This window comes from Manis javanica, chromosome 12 (genome assembly GCF_040802235.1).
Source record: "Manis javanica isolate MJ-LG chromosome 12, MJ_LKY, whole genome shotgun sequence".
NCBI classification, from domain to species: Eukaryota; Metazoa; Chordata; class Mammalia; order Pholidota; family Manidae; genus Manis; species Manis javanica.
In genome coordinates, this window is record NC_133167.1 from 32,616,351 (window position 1) to 32,636,455 (window position 20,105).

A 20,105-nucleotide genomic window follows, 5' to 3' on the forward strand; every position below is an offset into this window, starting at 1 on the left:
AAAGAACAGGCTTTTCTTTTTCCAGTGCCGCTGGATGGACGCTTTCCCCCAAGCCTTCTCTCGCTGAAGCAGGTGCAGCTGCTGAAAGGATCACGTAGGAGGCTTCTGACTCATTAGCCCATGTACTCCTCTGCGGGGTGGGAAGCAGAAGAAACCCCGAACTGTTATGTGTCCAGGGGGAGAACTGAAATTGAGCTTGAGAGACACCGTTTATTAGTGGGCTCCTGAGCAGGGTATCAGGATCTCCGTCAGAAAATCAAGGATTAACTGAAGTCACGTGGCACTTTGCAACCCCTGCCTCTTGACACTTCCAATGCCTTTGTCTTCGTCTTTCAAATAAAAATGTAACACATAGGAAACCACAGAGACCACATTTTTAAAATTAAAGTCACATTTAAACGTGTCCTTTTGTGAATTTCTTCTACAGTTCTCCCTATTGTCCATGAGTTTCTGCCCCTTGTTAGTTTCCCTGGAAGCTAACAGGCCTCGGGAATGTAACAAGTAGAATCTGCAATGCAAAGAGAACAAAGAATTGGCATTTCCACAAACCTGGGACTCACTGTCGGGTACTCCTGGAGAGTCTAACATTGGCAGCTCTTCAAATAATTTTTCCTTCATGAAAAATTGAGACAGATCTGGAATGAGACACAGAAGGGAAGATATGCTGGTAAAGAAACATGTAGCACAGAGGACAAAATAAGGTCCTTTTTAAACTGAAAATTCACAGACTGCCCTGAACACAGTATCCTTGCTGTCCACACAATAAGTAAAAATCTTATTACTAACTCTGCACCTACTTCAGACTTGTCGGCTTGGGGCTGCAGGTTCTGACTCTTTTGACAACTATTTTTACATCTTTCAATGTGTTGAGAAGGTGGCAAGTAGGCACTGAGCCTTCCTCCTGACATTGGGAGAATGACATGAGGGCCATTAAAATTTGGATGCCGTTACAAAGTTGTAGAGAGGAGGCAATGAGTAAATTAAATAAATCCTGAAAATACCGCTTTAAGCATTACCATTGGAAAGTTCATCTGGACTTTTTTCAAGGCTCGTTCTTCTTTCTGAGTTAAAAAAAGAAACACACACAGATTAGAAAGGACTGTGACAGAGGGATTTGTTGATTTAAGAATGCTTACTGTTGAGGTACAGCTGTCAGGGTATTTCTACCTCTGCTCAATTCTTCATAGTCATTGATTTTCTTCAGCAGACTCTTGTTGACTTGGTCACAGATTTTTCTTAGGGTATCCAAATTTCTTTCCCCTAGAATAACCCTCTTCTCCATCTCTGTGAAAATGTCAAGCATGTTCTAGAGGGAGAAGAAACAAAATTCAAGACTGGATTGAGCCATATTTGCTTTAACTTAGCTTTTTTTTTACTTCTACTTTCTCCAAACCAAGGGCCCACACTAGCTTCCCAAGCTGACCCTCTGAGAGGACATCCCAGTCTTATAAATTCAGTGAACTATGAGGGAAGCAAGTCTGTTTTCTGGCCCAGAAAAACAGTAAAGAGAAGATGGAGGAGAAGCCACATCATACATCCCCCAGTCCCCAGTCCCCAGGTGCCAGGCCCTGCATTGAAACCACCTGTGGATACCTTTATGTGAAGACTGGGATGGAGCCCAACATGCATGGCTGAGACACAGCAGCCTTGCCCCCACAAGAGCAGCCCCAGGGACTGCCTCATGCCCAACAGTGCCTGTGGCACCCAGTCCATCTCCAGACCTGAGTTCACACACATGCAGACACACACAAACACACTACACTACACCACACGCGCACACACACACACACACACACACACACACACACACACACACACACACACACACCACAGTTTCAGGTCCCAGGTTGTTTCAGACACAGGGAAAGCAGGAAAAATGGCTCTGCAGAGTCCCACATTGGTCTCTGTTCCCACAACCAGCCTTCTTCTTGCTCCCAACTCTGCCCTGCTCCTGACAATGTGAGTAGCACTTCATAGTATACAAAGGAATCCTATCTATATCACTCATGCCTAACAGCTTTCTGCTTCTCCCCTGGTTAAAAGGTGAGAATCCTGGTGGCTCTGACTGCATTAGCCCTCGCTTCAGTCTCAGAAATCCCCACTGGCTGACTCATCTCCAAGAGAAAATCTTGGTGAGACACCAGGTCTTACCATGTCATCATCCAGTTTACATTTGGAAATCTTCTGGCTCAAAAGGAACTTAAAGGACCTCAATTCCAGTTTGCTTACATCTTCTGAAATCTGAAAAAGCATGACCCTGTGGTGATAAATGGAAACACTTTAGAAATGCTTTCTTAAATAATTACCTATTTTATACATAGAGTCACAGTGGACTGGATTCCAATGTGCTCCTTTTAAAATAAACCTAGCTAATGCAATGATTTATGGATTGAGTCCTTGGAAAGGGGCTGGTGTAGTGACAGAACTACTGACTCAAGCCCAACTCTTTCACCCTTAAAGGAATTTGAAGTTCCACTAACTGTCATTCAGTTAATTTCAGTTAAATTAATCATATTTTTCCTTTGTCCTTTATTATAAAGTCAAGATCTTGCTGCAACAGAAAGAACTTTTGATTTTGGTAACTATGCTTTTCAAAATGCAATTTGGATCATCATTTCCTTAATTAAGACTGGTCAGCATTCTCCCAACCTTACACTTGGTTCTGGAATCCAGACCTTTGTGAACTGAGCCCAGCCTACCTCCTTGTCTTCTCTGGCCATTTCTCACCAACACCCCCCATTTTCCCTCTAAATACACCCAGCTCCCCCAACCCCTCCCCATTCTCTCTTGCAGACAGCCCCTCACCCACTAGCACTGCCCAAGTGTCCTCAAGGCTGTATTCATCCCATTGTGCCTTTGCAACACTGAAGGTGAGGCAAGCAACAGAGAGATGCAGACAGAGTTCAGGACCCATTTAAGTTTCAAGTCCCTTGTAAGCTTCAAAAAAACTCCAACCAGCACTAAACTATGTTTTCTACCTTTATCTTGCATCTACCTACCACTTCAGCATTTTATTAAAAATAAAAATAATAATAATAATAGGAGAAATGTGGGATCAACATATAAATCAAGTACAAAAATCAAACGAATATTCATATTTAACCTGATTGTTTATAGGTCATAATGCATGATCAAAACCGAAAGTTTCTGTGATGAATGCCCTTGTACTGTTCACCATGTAAGAATTTATTCACTATGTAAGAATTCGTTCACCATGTAAGAACTTGTTCGTTATGCTTCAGAAGATTGGAGACTGACGAGAATTAGGCTTGAGATGGATTAATGATTGTACATTGAGCGTTGACCCCCCTATACTGAATTTTATTGTTATTAACAACCATTTGATCAATAAATATGAGAGATGCCCTCTCAAAAAAAAAAAAAAACTCCAATCAAACAAAGCCACTCAAAAAATACACTTAATTAAATAGACCTCAGCTATGATTGGTTATGCCCTATGCAAATGAAGCATTGTACTTTCAGCCAATCAAGAGTGGATTGTAATGTCATCAGTTCAGGGTGGGACGTCCTCCTCTCAGGAGGCAATATAAACCACAAACCACCCCCCACAGCCTTCACAGCATTCTCCCCTGAAACCCCTCCTGAATAGCAGGAACTTTCTCTTTTCACTCATTAGAAGAGCCTTGCTGGTTGCCATGTGTACACATGCTTCCTCACCTCCCAGAATCGATCCTGGTAAAAGCAATGTTCACAGCTGATAACATCGGGTAACAGCACATATAATAATTCTGTTTCTGAAGCTTTCCAGGTCCCCAGAAAGCGGGGTCTGTGCACTTTTGGTTTCCATAAGTCCAGAGGGTCAAGAAGTGCAGTGTTAAGGGCAGGAATGGGAACCTTGGTTCTACCACCTATGAGCTATGTGACTCTAAACATGTTATACATTTTCTTTCTCATCTGTAGACTTGTCGATAATACTATTCTACACCATTGGGATGCATTGAGGATTACATGAATAAATTTATTTGAAGTGCTTAAACCAGTCTTTGGCAACACACTAAGTGTTTAATACCCAGAAGGCATTATCATGTCCTAATCTACAATTGCCTCTTGGGATATGCTTGTTGAATGAACAAAGGAATAGTAGGTCAGCAAACCTGTCACTACTATGGTGTAAAGGAAAGTCACTCTAATACAAAAATATGTAAACTTCAAAATTAAATTAGAAAATTAAAATCCTGAAAATAAAAAGTGTAGAAACAAAAGCTACTCAGTATTATCACCTGGTTCATCCTTACTCTCATGGAATCTCTTATCCTAAAAATATGCCTCTTAAGCTTTCTCAGTTTGGCCAAGATTGGGTCTAATCAAAAGCTACCAGCCCTCTTAACTTTATTACAAGGTATTTTGCCTTTTACTTTCCTCATTATTGAAACTTACTGGCATTCTTGGGCCATCACTGTCTAGAAATAAACCTGGATAGTTTATAAGATACTTATTTTATGGGTAACAATTATAATTTAAAAATAAAAATGTCTAGTCCTTTTTTTATAAATGGAAAGCAGCCACACTGGTGTATTTTTTTTTATTTCCTGGCTAATAACTAATGATGAATAAGCAGTTCATTGTACTTGTGCTCTTTTGTTCTCCAGCTTGCAGGCTGAAGATTCTAAGAGGCAGATCCCACTCTGGTGAGGAACTCTAACCCTCCAACAGGCAGACACAGGTAACTGTCTGGCCCGGGCACTTTGCCCTGGCCTTGCTCTGGTAGCAGAAGGAGTACAACCTTCAGAAGACCAGGATGATAGGCAACAGCTTTCCCAGTTCTGGGGCTGCTTTTTTTGTTTTTGTTTTTGTTTTTTAGGATTAATTGGTGCCTTAATGAAAAAAAATCATTATAAGGACTTCACAGTTCTATTAAACTGAAGCTACCCAGTGCTGAATAGTAATGAATAGTGTCCTCTCCCATCATCCCCCCAAATTCCCACCTTGGGAAAAGGGTCTTTGCTGATGTAATGTGGTTAAGATGAGGTCATACTAGATTAGGGTGGGCCCAAATCCAGAGATTGATGTCTTTATAAGAAGAGAGAAGTTCAGACAGACAGAGAAGGGAATGGAGGCCAAGAGTGTAGCGATGCTTCTGCAAGGCACAGAACACCAAGGATTGCCTTCAGCCACCAGGAGCTCCAAACCTTGATTTTAGATTTCTAGCCTCCAGAATTATGACAGAATAAACGTTTCTCCTGTGTTAAGCCATCCAGTGTGTGGCACTTTGTTACAGCAGCCCTAGGAAACTGAGACACCCAGAATAACTCGTTTGTCATTTAAAATCAAGATGGTCAAGCCTCAAGTATAGAAACATATGAATGGAACATGCCAGAATCTCAGGTCTCTGAGACTACAAGGCCCACAGCACCAGTAGGCCAGCTGGGAGAGGACAGTGGCTTTCCCCCCCAACGGCTGTGGGCACTTCATGTTGCACATGCCACAGTTACTGACAAGCAGAGACAGTAAATGGGCCACAGCTAAGGCTTGAGTAGAAGCTTTCTCAAAGGAAAGCTAAAAATAACTTTAAAGAGTGTCTGATAATAGAGGATGTTAAAAGAGAGAATGTGGCAATGTGTTTCTATTTGTAAAGCTTGTCACAGAATCAGGAAGATGTAACTACCCGCTTGTTACCAGTCCTAGGTTACCCGCTCTGAGACAGAGGCCGAGCTGCAAGGCCTTTGGCAAGACAGGCGACCCACGCCACCACCATTCTCCAGGCCGTGGCCAGGCCCATGGGGGCGAGGCTGTCTTTGTGGGGTCCAGTGTGGCCCCTCCAGAATGACCAGCAGCACACACCTGGTGATGTAAGTCCTCAGGTGTGGAACGTAAGCCTAAAACTCCCACCGAGAATTTCCATAGTCATCCAGAGTGCTGGGAGGGGGGTTTCCAGGTGGGAAATAGTGATGCTTGATTCAATAATAGGCCAGTAAGCGCCCGATGTGGGCATCAGCAAAGCAGAGGCAACAACAGACATAACAAAAAGACAGAACATTTAGAAAGCGTCTCTTTTAATTTCAGCATACCTGTAAATAATGTTTTACTTAGGAAAAAAGGGTTTTTTATAGATTTAGCTTTTTTTTTCTCAGTTATACATAAGGTCTCTAAATTTCTTCATCTGGCTCTGCTGGGACATGTTCCCGGAGCCTCTGAAGTGACCACACAGACCACCAGCCCTGCCCACAGAGGTGCATCCACCCCGCCCCCACCCCGCCCCCAGCGCCCACCTGTAGGCGGATATCTGGGCCCTGCCTGGTATCTGAAGCTCCTGCTCCATCTTCTCCTTGCTGGTGTCCAGGTAGGTGATCAGCAAATCCAGTCTATTTATTCGGAAAAGCAGCTCCTTCAGGAAGGACAGGTTGTTTTCCTCTAACATTCTTTTTTCCTGGAGTCTCTGAAATAACATCAGGGCATCCTTGATGGGTTCCTGCTTCCGTTGTGGGATGTGGTCCAGGCTCAGGAATTTGAGGGAGGCCAGTTCATCACTGCCCAGCTGTTCCCCAATATTATAGAGACATTTGCTGAAATTCATGATGGTCAAGTGTTAGGAGAACGTAGTTGTAGCCTAGGTCAAAATACAATGTTATGTTCAGATAAGAAAGAAAAGTAACATTTTCCCTCAACAAATGCTATTACATTTACTATATGCAAGACATTTTGCAGTGGATATATGGAAGGAAACAATAAAATAAAACAGAACAGCTCCTACCCTCAAGTAGCTTACTATTTTATAAAACAGATACACAAACTGACTGAGTTGTGACCAGGGCACAGTAAGAGTACAGAGAAAGGAGCCCTTCCCGCAGGAAAGGCTCCTTTGGGGAGGAGGCGGGAAAGGACAAATTCTTACAGGAAATAATTCATGCAAAAGTGGAGGTAAGAATGTTAGTGTCAATTCAGGCAGATACAGGGAGCTCAATAAAGAAACCCCAAAGGGTCTGTCGGGGGAGCCGTGGGACAAAGGGATGACTCTGCAGCCAGGAATCATTATAAAAGGCCTCATACTTGTTACATGTTTGAGCAGGTAAAAAAGGAGAGGCAGTGCTTCCGGAAACCCCAGACACCCTTCATGCAAGCAGCCCAAGATCTTGGGTTTCTCCTCTCTTGAAACCCTTGAGTAGCCTTGACTGACCCCTCCCCACCCTGTGTGCTCTGTTCGCCCATCTTCGTGGTAAAAGGCCCTGGGACAGTGTAGTGTTTGTGTTGAATTTTTCACAGGAAAAAGCCTGCAACCCATCTCTGTAAGTCCCACTACGCTGTAGCCATTGAAGCCAGGAAGCCCCCGGGGGGAGGCGGGTAGTGCAGTGGCTCAGGGTATGGGGCTTTGGGATAAGACAAAACAGTTCAGAACACAGTGGAGGGCCCTGGCCCCAGGGCTGGGCAGCTCACATCCTCCGAGGGTTCGGTTATAAAATGAGGATCAGAGGACCACCCATCTCCTAAAGTGCTGTGAAGATATAACATCTTCCACAAATAGAAATGGATCCTAGCTGACTCTGTACATTAAAATCAACTGCAGAAGGATCAAAAATTAACCTTAAAATTGAAACACTAAGGAAGGAAACATAGAAGAAAAAAATATCTTGCACTGATGAAGAACCTTTCTAATTATAATAGAAAACTTTTGAAAGTCATTAAAGAAAGATTGCTTTATGTCCTTAAAAACTAACTAAATTATTCTGCAAAAATAACTCAAACAAAATTACAAGATAAATAAATCTTGCACTGGGAAGAAAGAGCAGTGATATAGGATTAAAAAAGGGACTACTTTTGGCAATTAGAAAAATAAAAGATTGTGAGAGAAAGGCCAATAATCCAATGTCAAACAGGAAGAGCAACAAGCAGACAGTTCAGATAAAAGTAAGTACCCGTGGCTTTATTTCTTTAAACCAATAGCTTTTAAAACATTTTAAAAGATGTTCAACCTCATTCACAATTTTAAGAAAAGCAAACTGAAATTAGAAAAGACCATTTTCAACTACCAAATAGGAGAACACAAAACTTGCAATTCGCAGTGCTGTGAGATGATGAACTGCAAACACGTTAGGTGGGCAATCTGGCCACATTAGTCACAATATAAAATGCACATATCCTTTAACCCCAGGGATTAACTTCCAGGAGCTTTTCCTACGTTAGTGTTAACACTGGTGTCCCAAAAAATATGTTCAAGGCCATTCATGGCAACATTGCTTGAAATAACAAAAAAGCATAAACAGCTGTTTATTGGTAACAGAAGAGTTAAGCCATTAATCATATTTGATGGAACTCTATTCAGATAATTTAAAGCATGGGAAGATCAACAAGGTTGGATATGTGTGATCTGTACAATGTAGTATGTAGTGTGCATAGATTCATGTATTCACAGACCTTTGCTTAGAACACAAAGGAAGCTTCAGTGGTTGCCTCAGAGGAAAGGAAGAAGGGGTGGGGGTGGTGTGGGGAGGCCTTTCGGTAGACAGGAGAGTGAGACTTTACCTTTGTACCCATTTGTACAGCGAATTTTTGCTATGTACCTGTATTACTTATTCTAAATATACATCTACTTAAATTAAAATCTCTATGCAAAGACCCATTTTCATCCATATGCTGGAAGGATCCAAACCAGGTCCAACCCTGTTAAATACAATAAGGTCCAATGTCCTTAAAATTTTAAGTCAGTTCTAACCACTGTTAAAATCTTACTACACAGAATAAAATCAACCAAAGAATCAAATGAAAGCAGAATCTCCTTTTCTCCCTTTACAGTTATTTTATCTGATAACAATGTTTATTGTATTCATTTTAGAAAATACAGAAAAGTTCAAATACCTACAAAATAAAAATTACCTATAATTTCATCATCCAAGATAGATAAGCACCTAATATTTTTCTGTCTTTCCTACCAAATATTTTATGTATATATATTTTCCCCCTCATATTTGAGCACACTTTATTTCTGAGCTATCAGTGGATTTTTGCACTGATAATATTGTAAATATATCTTAATGCCTTCATCTTTTCTTCTACAGCATGGACTTTAAAATCTGTAAAGTCAGTCATAAAAATGGACCATAATTTATGTAACCTGTCTCTGACTACATTTAGGATGGTCTTAAAATCCCAATCTCCATGTACATCTCTGATTATTTTCTTAGAATAATTTCCTAGAAGAGGTACTACTGAGTCAAAAGGAATGAAACTTTTTAAGGCTTTTGTTACATATTTAATGGCATTTTCCCACAGTATAGAATAAAAACCAACCAACCAGTCCAAGACCAAGATAACATGAGTTTAGATGTAACATGCTTAGCGCCTGGCTCCTGTCCTCTGAAGCTACCTCATCTCCCTCATTTCATCATCTTCACATAATTTGACAAGACTTCGGAAGTGATTTTTGCATCACACCAAAATGGACACTAGGTAAAATGCTGATGAGGCTTCTTTTCTAGTCCAGGTTTTCCAGGACACACTGTGTTATGATGTTCAGTCTCTGTTTGTTTGTTTAGGTCACACATCTGTCTAGTCATGCTGCCTGGGAAGCAATCATCTGCACAGGGTTTTTCCTGGGTCACCACGGGCCACCTCTAGGCATCGGGCTCTGTAAGGGCAGGGACCAGGGTGGTCCTTGTTTTCTGCGATCTACGAGCACGAGCTCATTGGCTAGAATTATTAGAGTAATATTTTTAAAAGAGTATTCCTTGTTGTATTTTGCTGATCCTAAAATAGTAAACGTAGCACTTGTTCCTTAGAGGAAGTGTAGAAAAGTACAAAAAGAAAAAGGAAAATCACTTAGAAACTTGCCATTTAGAAGTCATTCTTTGGTCACATTTGGTGGACTTTTCCCAATTTCTTCATATTTATGTGTGTGTGTGTGTATTCACTTTATATATATTTATTATTTTTAATAATTTATGCTTGAAAGTATTTCAATATAAATAAATGTTTATGCTATGGTATATAAGTGTTTATAACATACATCTATATAAACATAAAAAAAAATTTTTGTCTCATTTTACTACAAGCGTCTGAATAATTGCTATTACTTTTTACTATTGTGAAAAATCAGTTTAGAAATAAGCTAATGAGCCAGAGAGGAATCAGGCTCAGATTTGAGCATTTCACTTGAAGGCTTTAATGACTCTCTGCAAAGATTTAGATTTCATCTAATTGCAGTTAAAAAGCCAGTGAAGGAATTTAATGAGCAAAGACATATAATCATAATATTTTTAAAGATTAAAATTATTTTAAAAATCTTTTAAAAACAAAAAATCCTACAAAACACAAAAACAGAATTCTTAACAAATCCACCATAGCAGGCAGAGGGGCAGAACCTCACAAACCATGCCAGTATGTAATGGGGTCTAGATTTAGACCTCATCATCTCATTCAGGAGCCCCAATTCTACCACTTCCTTGTATGCTACAATCTAATTTAATTGCAAATACATTTCATCTTATCACAAACCATCCTTCTAGCAATATTCTAGCAACACTAACTCCTTCAGTGATATGAATAATTACCTCAAAACTGGGAAAAATAAACCCAAAACTTGCATTAGTCTTTTGAGACAAAAATCTGCATTTCATTAAAAACTCAAAAGTACTCAAATGACGCTCTCAGATCCAAACCCCTACACAGTAGTATGGCCACTCCCTCCAGCTCAGAATGGCCACTGCAAATTAAGGGCTCCCCCAGAACCTGCCAAATGTCCACCCTGAATACAAACACTGTACCCTACAGGGCCTTGCAGCGAGGGTTTTCACACAGCCCAGTAAAAGTGTTCACACTTCAACAAAACTTACAACCAACCCCCACCAAATATTTATAACCAAAGTTGATCATTTTCAAACAGAATGCAATTCTTAACTTCACCTATAAATGCTTAACCCCAAAAGTGATAGGTCTCTGATTTTGTCAGTCAGTGCTTGCGTTTTATTATTCTCTGTACTGGTTTGAATGTCTTTAATTTCTCAAAAACACCTTGAATTATTGGGACAGTGTGCATGCATGTTTATGTGTGTGCATTTATGTCAGTGGGTATGTCTGTCAGTGGGTATGTGTGGGCAGATGGGTTAGTGTAGCAGCAAAATCAGTTGAGATGTAAATTTCGGTTTCTACTCTTTGACAACTTTGGCCAGCATAAGGATGAGGCCTGCTGTACTTGGAGCCTTCCAGAAAAAGCCCCAGCACATTGACCTAAGCCAGAGGGCCTCACCATGGCTCTCAGAAGGATTGCTAATCCTCTCAATTTCCCCACTAAGTCCAAATACAAGGCCACCAGATCCCACCCTCAGCAGCCTAGAAAACTCTAGATCACAAGCCTTGCTCCCCAAAGGCCCAACTGACCTTATTAAAGAAAATCCTGGGAACCTCACAGTGGCAGCAGCTTCTTCACAGTCTGTTTTTACCCTGGAACACCTAAAACAAGAATAAAAGCTGGAGGAAGGACTAAGAATTCAGCTATACTTCTACTTCCTGTTTTCGAAAATCCTGAGTCACATAGGCTGAGTGAAGCAGGCTGGCCTCTGAGCAGCGCCTCCTAGAGCTGCAAGGGCGGCGGTGGGGAACACGGCCGCCTGAGTTTTGATTGGCTATGTGACTTTGGATGGACCTCATAACCACATTCCAAAATGGTAAGAGTTGGAGTGGATGATAACGAAGAACACTGTTTTCATATTTCAGGAATGTACAGATTTTTCTGAATTCATCATTAAGACCTCAATGTTTTTATTCAGCAAACATTGAGCCCTTCTGAGAGATCTTGAGATCTGGAAACTTCGGGGCCCTGAGCATTGCTCTCAGAGGGTCTGCTAACGCCCACATCTAGCTCTCGTGGTTCCTCCATCTATACTAAATACAAGGAGCATCTCCAGGAGCTCCACATCCACCAGATCCCACCCTCAGAAGCCTAGAAACTTGGAATCAAAAGCTTCCTCCCAAAAGGCCCAAATGACCTTATCAAAGAGGCCAGTTCTGGGGCCCTCACAATGGTCTAGGCCCCGGAGATGCATTAACAGTGAACAAAAGGCACATTCGCCTTGCCTTTTTTGCTGTGAGTCACTTCAAATGTTTCCTGATATTAAAAGTAGAAAAAAAAATCAAACACCTTTCCTCTTTGAAACTGCCTTTTTTTTCCTCCCCCAATAGGATGGAAGCTTTCAGGGGACAGAGACCCACTTACAGCTCAGAGGATTAAACGAGGTATCTGAAAGTACCTTTTCACCTGCACGGGGCTGGGTAAAAGGTGCCAAGTAACATTGATGCCCCCGCTACCACCTGCTTCTGCCCATTGGTCTGAGTGAGAACACAGCAACATAGTGAAATCCTGCTAGTGGCTAAGTTGTAGCCCAGGATATATTTCCTGCCTCTTTCTTGATGTTTCCTGAGCATTCACCCCAGCGTTTCAGTGACTACTTCCTGCTCAGAGACTAGTTCCTGTCCTAGGCTATGAGCTTCATGAGGGCAAGGACCACATCTCCATGTTCCCAAGACCTGCCACGGGGGCAATATTTAGAACATACAAAGGTTTCCTGCAATTCAACAAGAAAAAGAAACCCTGTAGGACAACAGATACGAACCTAGAGTTCCCTTACAGGGATGCTCAAATAACCAAAGCATATGAAGTAGTGCTCAAAACTCACTAGTAAGCTGGAAACGCAAAATAAAGTAATGAGATACCCACTGTGTATCTATCGGATTGGCAAAGGTTTGCAAGTTGGATCAGGCTAGGGATCGGTGGACAAGTTCTTAAATGGTTTTTCTAAAGATTGTGGAGACTGCTCATTTCATACTACATAGTTGTTAGGAAGCTGGCCCTGGAAAAAGGCACTGAATTTAAAGCACAGAGCGTTTACTTCGCAAAAAGAAACAGAACAAGAAACATACAATACAAATAAGACTAATACGTGATAATAATTGCCCACACTGGTACTTAGTGCCAGTCACTCAGTGTTGTAAGTGATTAACCTGTATTATCTCCTTAAAGCCTCACAGCCACCTCATGAGGTAATATGAATCCCATTTAATGAGGAAACAGAGGCACAGAGAAATTACTTACTTGCTCCAAGTCACACAGTTAAATATAGTGTACACACCCAGAATAATGATACATTTTGCAAAGATACAGATCAATTCAGGGATACATATCAAAAGATTTGGAGAGTTGTCTTTTGGAAGCCCGTGAGGGGGGTAAGAAGTGGGGTGAGAGTGGGGAGATCAGAGAAAGTACTTAGAAAGGAACCGGGACAGAGGATCAGTGGGCCTCCAAGACCAGGGACCACAGGGCCTCTGAGTCTGACAAGGTGACTCAGCCCTCTACCCCAGCGCCAAACAGAAAAGAAAACAAACATGAATAGGCAAATAAAGTCTTGTGGGAACTCCAAACTGATCCATCAAGAAAGAGAGAATGTTCAATATTTGAGGCGGCCAAGGAGACTGAGAACAGAAATGTAGCAGAAGAACTAGACATTCCTCAGGTAAAAAAAAGTAGCCAGAGTTAAAAAGTAGTTCCCTGGCTGTGGTTCGGAGAGAAACCCCATTCAGGGATCTGGGACTCACAGGACCCAGATTTGCCCCTTCAGTGAGTCCCGGAAATGTGGTTTCCAGAAGCCACCTCTGCGCCAGCCACTCACCTGCTCCACCCTGTAACTGCAACATCACAGTCACCAAGTCCTGGAAGTCAAGCCCCCTAAGCTGTCTAATTTCACACGCTCGAATTCCTAAGCCTTGCCCATGCAACCAGAAAAAAGCCTGTTGACCAGTGTGGGGAGGAGGGGGGGGATGGAAACGCCTCCAGGAAGTTCTCTTTTACTTTCGATCCCTCTACTTTCTGCCTCCCTCAGCGCAGCCACTTCCTGTTCTTCACATTCAGAATTTACTGGTGAATTCAGCAGGGCTCTAGAAAATCACAAGAGACAAAAAAAAGAGAAACTGTGAAAACATTGCTGTGCAGCAGAAGGGCAGAATCTGGTCTTCAGCAAGAGAGAAAGAAAATAAATTCCTCAAGGAAAAGAGCTAGAGAACAAACTTGATTCTTAAAACAGGAGAACAGAGAGATGACTCACTCCAACAAGAATGTTTCTTACTTAAAGGAACCAATGCTAATTTCCAACCATTCAGAAGAGGGAGATGACAGACAATTCACCAAGGTGAAAACTAAAAACCTGTGGGTGGAGCAGAATATGCCACCCCAAAATACACCACTTTGGCATGTTGATTATTTTGCATTAAAGTTCCTTAAGGAAGAGCTGGATTTGAAATGAACCGTGCCAGTGAAGAGCGATAAATTTAAATTGAAGATAGAGTGACCTATACACAAAATTCCCAAGGCCTTGGATTCTAGTTGCCTAAGAAAAAGGAGCTGTCCTAATAGCACTAGCTAACATTTACCAGACATTGGTGTGTGCCAGACACAGCCACCTAAAATGGCTCATTTTACCTTCTGAACAATTCTCAGGAGTGGATGCTATTTTTGTGCCCATTTTACAGATGAGGAAATTGAGGCTTGGACAGGTTGAAAGACTTGACCAAGTACATTCAAGTAGTGAGTGACAGATGAGATCTGCTTGTCTTGAAGACACTGAGAGGTTACTCTGTCTAAACGTTAAAATGCAACAAAGGTTCTCAATTTGACTGATCTGAGAATTAACTGGGGAGGTTTTAAAAAATACTAGTCTTCAGGTCTCAGCTTTGGAATTCCTATGTGGACTGAATTATTGGATCTAAAACAGATTGAGCACTTAGAGTAGTTCTCAATAAATACTCTCTGCCATTGTCACGTCATTAACATCTGTAAGAATGCTGTGAGTTACCAGGCATTTTGCACAGATGAGGAAACTAAGTTCAGTGTCAATTGGACGACAAATGTCAGTGACGGGGCCTGAGCCCCAGAATGTGTCACTGGAAAGTTTATGCTCATGCCTTCTTCACCCAAACCCAGCCTGGCAGAAATGGAATGGATGGCTGGAGGCAACAGGGGACTGTGCTGAGGATGAGTGGGGACCTCCAGGCATCGTTTGGTCATTTGTAAAGTATTGATCCTAGGCTTGCCAGTCTTAGCTCTTTATAAGCGGGAAGATGACTACTTATCAAATGAACCATGAACCTCAAGCTGGTTAAATTCCTATTGTGATCTGCAGGGATGTTATTGATTGACCAGCTCTCACCAATCTCTGGCCTCCATCGTGGGGTATATGTCTGTGTGATCACTTACACCAAAATGAGTGATGTGTGTGGTCTTCAGCTCCAGGGAAGCTGCAGACCTGAAGGTGTTGCAGGAGCAACAGGATGTGGAGGAGCTGGTCCCCCCATGGAGGGCAAGGACAGCCCAGTTTGCCTTAAGAGCCACGTAGTTTCTCTGCTCTCCTGAATCTCAGCTGCCACCTGAAAGACTGCTCCAGAGACTCAGGTCTACTAATCTGCTAAAGACTGATTTGCATCTGTAAATCTCCCTAAGAAAGTCTAGAAACACTAAACTTCCACTAAATTCGCTGCAACATACCCTTCCCACTGATCTGGACTTGAACCAGAGGACGCCAGCCGACGGCAATTATTGAAATGGAAACAGATCCTGTAAAGTGCATGTTCTTTGGGTTGTCATTTATTTAAGCCATATATAACTGAGCAGGGGCCAGGTGGTCTGGTCCGCGACTCAGTCGGGCCCTTCCTCCCCTTCTTTGATTCCAGCTGCTGGCCTTGGCTGTGGCCCTGGACTCCCTTCAAGGAGTGGTAAGGGAAATAAAAAGAGGTTGTCTTCCAATCCATCTATTTCATCCCCTCTTGCCACCTTGCAGGGAGGGACTCAACTAGTTTTCTATTTTTTTTAATTTAACTTAATTTTTATTGATTTATTTCTTCTATATTCAACTAGTTTTCTAAAAGCTTTTAAAAGGAATTTAAGTCTTTTGATTTTTGTTTTGGAATTGAGATGATTGACACTCACAGGCAGATGGAACACTGTGGTCACTGACCTCAGCTCATATATTCTGCAACTTGCTGCATGTTAGTGCCCGGCCTCTCTAGGTTCTCAAAAGCAACTACTGCAGACAAGGACCCATACCACTGATCTAGAAGAAAGGAAGCTGAGGTGGCCTGCAATACCAATATACATATCACAACCTAGCTTTTTCAATATTTTATTGAAGGTCTGAGCTTAGACAAGGTGAGGATCCTCTATGTTCTTGCTTCACTCTATGCCCACACCCAAAAATGGGGCACCTCAAACCTGAAGGACAAGTGTCAAATATCATTAAAATTGTTTTTATTACAGTAAAATATATGTAACATAAAATTTACCATTTTAACCATTTTTAAGTGTAAGTACAGTGGCATTAAGTACATTCATATAGCGATGCAGCCATCACTGCCATCCAAAAGCCACTTTCAATGATATAATGCACTATATTCCTTAAGCGCAACGCGATTTTCAAGCATTTTCCCTACTTTATCTCATCTGATCCTCACTGCTAACCACATTGTAATCTAAGGAAGGCAAACGCAGGTGTTATGAAGACATTTAGGAAACCAAAGTTCGGAAAGGTACAAGTACTGAGCTGGGACTTTACAGCTTCTCAATCTACATATAGCACTAGTGACTGCTGTTTTTAAAAAGATGGGAGGATTTCTCTAAAGGTATCCAGAAGGAGATTAAGCCAAGGAGTCCTGAAAACAGTCATTCCAAATAACATCTTAGAGGTGTTAATAAAATTCATATTCATTCATTATTGAACAAACATTGATTATGTGCCCAGTGATTAAGATTTCCCAAAATGAAAAAAAAAAGCCATGAGTAGACATAGAAGCTAGGTTGTAAAATCAACTTTTTTTGTGTGATGAATAATAGTATGATACAAACTTTCAATTTCTGAGAGAATGAGTCATCCCTCATCTGACACATGTTGTAAGGGACCAGAATATGTCACCCCAAAATGTGTCACTGTAGCATAAGGATTATTTTGAGCTAGAGGCAGGTCAGAGTCAACAGATGCAAAAAGCAACCTTCTGGAGCATCCCTTCTGATTAAAAGTAAGATTACTTCTGAGAAATAAGGAATGCCAGCAATCCCTCTTCCAGGGGAGTTTTATGGCTATGAGAAAGACAGAAAGTCAGCACCAAGATGGACCTGCACAGTTTTAGTTTGCCCCTGTATTTATTTACCTTCCCATTATTTGCCACTCTTAGAAATCTAAAACCCTTTGTCTTTGTCTTGTCACATCTTTGCATATTTATGGTTCTTTGTTAAGATGCCATGAAGCCCAAGTTCTAGGTTTCTCCTACTTGATGTGCTCTGCACACATAAATAAACTGTTTCCTTCTTGTTCATCTGTCTTTTGTTTGTCTAATTTGCAGGCCCCCAAGCAGAGAACCTAGGAGGGCAGAGAGGAAAAGGTTTTCTTCCTCTATAGTGTCAAGACTTCATTGCAGTGGTAGGACAGAGGAGAGGTAAAGTATCATTGCCAGGCCTGTGGTCTCTATCTTGTTTCTTTTGTGCAAAGGTGGTGAATGAAATTTTCCTGGTGGCTCAGAATTCCACACATATCTCCACAGTTAAGGACATTTTTTTCCCCCAAATGCTAAAGAGGAGATGCTAGAGACATCCTGATAGGATAATAAAAGACAGTGTATTAATCATGTCTTTTAGTGGTATTTTTGATGCTTTGACATCTTAAAGCCTTGCTGATCCTGGACAGACTGCTCTTCCAGGGCTAGTGAATTCCTAGAGAGTAAATAACTGCCTTTCATATGCAAAGCAACCAATCCAGAGCCCATACCCCCAACCACTTCCTTTGTAGAGATCTCATGCTTCCCCTGCCCTAATCACTCTAGAACCAGGCACCAACTAGGGACAGCCCCTCCACCACAGAGCCCATTGAAATTATGAACACTAACTCATCCTAAATCTGATTGCTCTGCCTTGCACACACCTTCCTACAGAAACTACAGTAAAGGCTCTTGGCCACACTTCCCCCTCACTCCCACTGCCTCCTGACCAGCCTTGAGCTTTCATATGTGGTCCTGCTGATGCCGGGGTTCTTGTTCATGAAGCCAAAGAATGAGCTTCACCAACACTCAAGGTAGGAGAGCAAGGTACAGGCTTTTATTTAGAAATAAAGTGAGAGGAAAGAGCTCCTGGCTCAAGCCAGGAGGGGACAAGAGAGCCCATAGTGGTACGTTGTCTAGGGGGTTTTATAGGAAGCTGAGGATTTTTTGAGAACATCAAAACAAAGGCTTAGGGGTGTGGACTTGTACCACCTGTCCTGTCCTCAAGATGGGCTGGGTCGTAGTCTGATTGCTAGGGCTGATAGCCGAGTCACGGGTTATGCTGATACCCTTGCACAACACTCAAACATTCCAGGCCAAGTTGCTCCCAGCCTTTTGACCTTTAACTGATCTCACTGAAGATGTCTATATTCTTAGTCTGGTATCTCTCCCTAGAGAATTAGTGTGACCTTGACTTTGCATATTTAGCACAGAGTTTCAATAGGGACTTCTTTGCCCATTGTTACATTGCTCTGACTGTAAAGATTCCGCTCTGCTTCTTCATCCCCACCCCCCACCCCCCCACCCCCAGAGGCCTCACTCTACTCTGACTACACCCACCGTCCCTGTCTCACTGCATGCTATAGCCCTCCTCTTGGAATCTCTGAGTACAAACTTCTTCCTCAAGACAGTCATTTCCAGGTCTGTGTGTCTTACCATACCTGATTAAAACACATCCCAACTACCCTGAAAACAGACAGCCTCACTGTTTTTTTGACACTTTCTACCCCACCCTGTGTAGTCTACATGAGTATAAGATGGCATTCCTTGAGAAAGAAACATGGAAGAAGGAGAACTGAAGTTTAGATGAGATGGTGTCCAGTGTGTGCTTGCTTAGTGTCTGGGTGAGGAGAAAGAAGAAAAATATATTTATTGCAGTTAGTGTGATAAGGTTTATAATAAGTATGTATTTTGGTCTTTGGTCACTGTTCCTGGCTCACAGCTCCCAAAACCCTTGGAATTTCTGATAAGAGCAATAGGAGCATCTTTTGTTATAATATTTGGTCTTTTTTCCTGTTTTGAAGTCACTTCAGAGCCATAAAAATGAAATAGGTGTCTTACTATTCATAACAATCCCCTTTTAACCACAACTGGGTTTATAAGGTGATCATTGGAATCCCTGAAGGATGGGGGGCTAGTTGCCAGGCAAATCAATCATGAGTAGAGGGTTGGATGTTTTTAGTCCCAGTTCCCTGACCCCCAGGGAAGGGAGAGGGGATGGAGGTTGAATCAATCACCAATGGCCAATGATTTAATCATTGTGCCCATGTAATGGCACCTTCATAAAAACCCAAAAGGAGAGGGCTCAGAGAGCTGCCAAATTGGTGAACCAGGATGCCCCGACATGCCAGGCCTCAAACTCCACAGGAACAGGCCGTAGTCCAAGGCCCCCAGGTATACAGACATTCTTATCAGGCAGGACATTCCAGGGTAATCACAGAGATTACCTCCCAGAGGCCAAAGTCAAGGTCCAGACCTCTCTTTGGGAAAAGTTCAATTCTTTATTACATACTAAAAATAGTGGGATGCTTGGAAGACAATAACAATAACACTTGCATCTCACTCTCTAGCAGGAGGCTTGATGAGCTGCAGAAGCGCAGAGGACCATGGAAGTGAGTCTACTGAAGAGGAAGGACTTGAGAAAGTTCTCGGGAAAGCCTGGCTTGCAGTCCCTGGACTGTGGGCACAATGTGAACATGGAGGTGCCTGCATCCATTTGGAACATGAAGGAGGTAAGAAAGTTATTGAGGTCATCAATGTACAACAGAGAGAAGCCAGGAATGAAATACAATTCAGGATTTTCTTATGTGACAAAGTGGATATCTGAGAAGGTTGCCTGGCTCAAAACCTCTTGATGGGACCCAGAAGAGCTGCTTGCCGGGGTCTTGACACTATGGATTTCACCCCAGACCTAGGAGCTTGATTGTGATGGGCAGGATTCTTTACTAACTCTAAGAAATTCCCCTGCGAATGTGGAAATTTGGGGAGTTGGAATTCCCCATACATCTGTGTGCGATGTGTCAGTAGTTGGATGCTTGCCATGATAGCAGGCATTTACTGCCAAGAGAGATCTACAGCTGAGCAGC

General features: G+C 42.1%; 1 protein-coding gene across 9 annotated transcripts in view; it reads right to left on the minus strand.

Annotated features, from left to right (window-relative positions):
- The window catches only part of CASP8 (caspase 8), an 87,026-nt gene that overhangs the window by 5,957 nt on the left and 60,964 nt on the right, over positions 1-20,105 (minus strand). For 4 of the 9 annotated variants that reach the window (XR_005058747.2, XM_037009170.2, XM_073218342.1 and 1 more), the window contains 6 exons: positions 11,329-11,400; positions 6,231-6,524; positions 2,152-2,257; positions 1,168-1,306; positions 1,017-1,061; positions 550-635 (listed from right to left, as the gene is read on the minus strand). Coding sequence is in view for 8 of the 9 variants with exons in the window: in XM_037009170.2 (XP_036865065.2) it covers positions 550-635; positions 1,017-1,061; positions 1,168-1,306; positions 2,152-2,257; positions 6,231-6,524; positions 11,329-11,400 (742 nt within the window). In the remaining variant the exon portion in view is untranslated. Of the gene's footprint in view, positions 1-549; positions 636-1,016; positions 1,062-1,167; positions 1,307-2,151; positions 2,258-6,230; positions 6,569-11,328; positions 11,401-12,664; positions 13,105-13,613; positions 14,017-20,105 lie in introns of those variants that run through there. The other 5 variants (XM_073218344.1, XM_037009171.2, XM_037009173.2 and 2 more) reach the window with 5 other exon arrangements.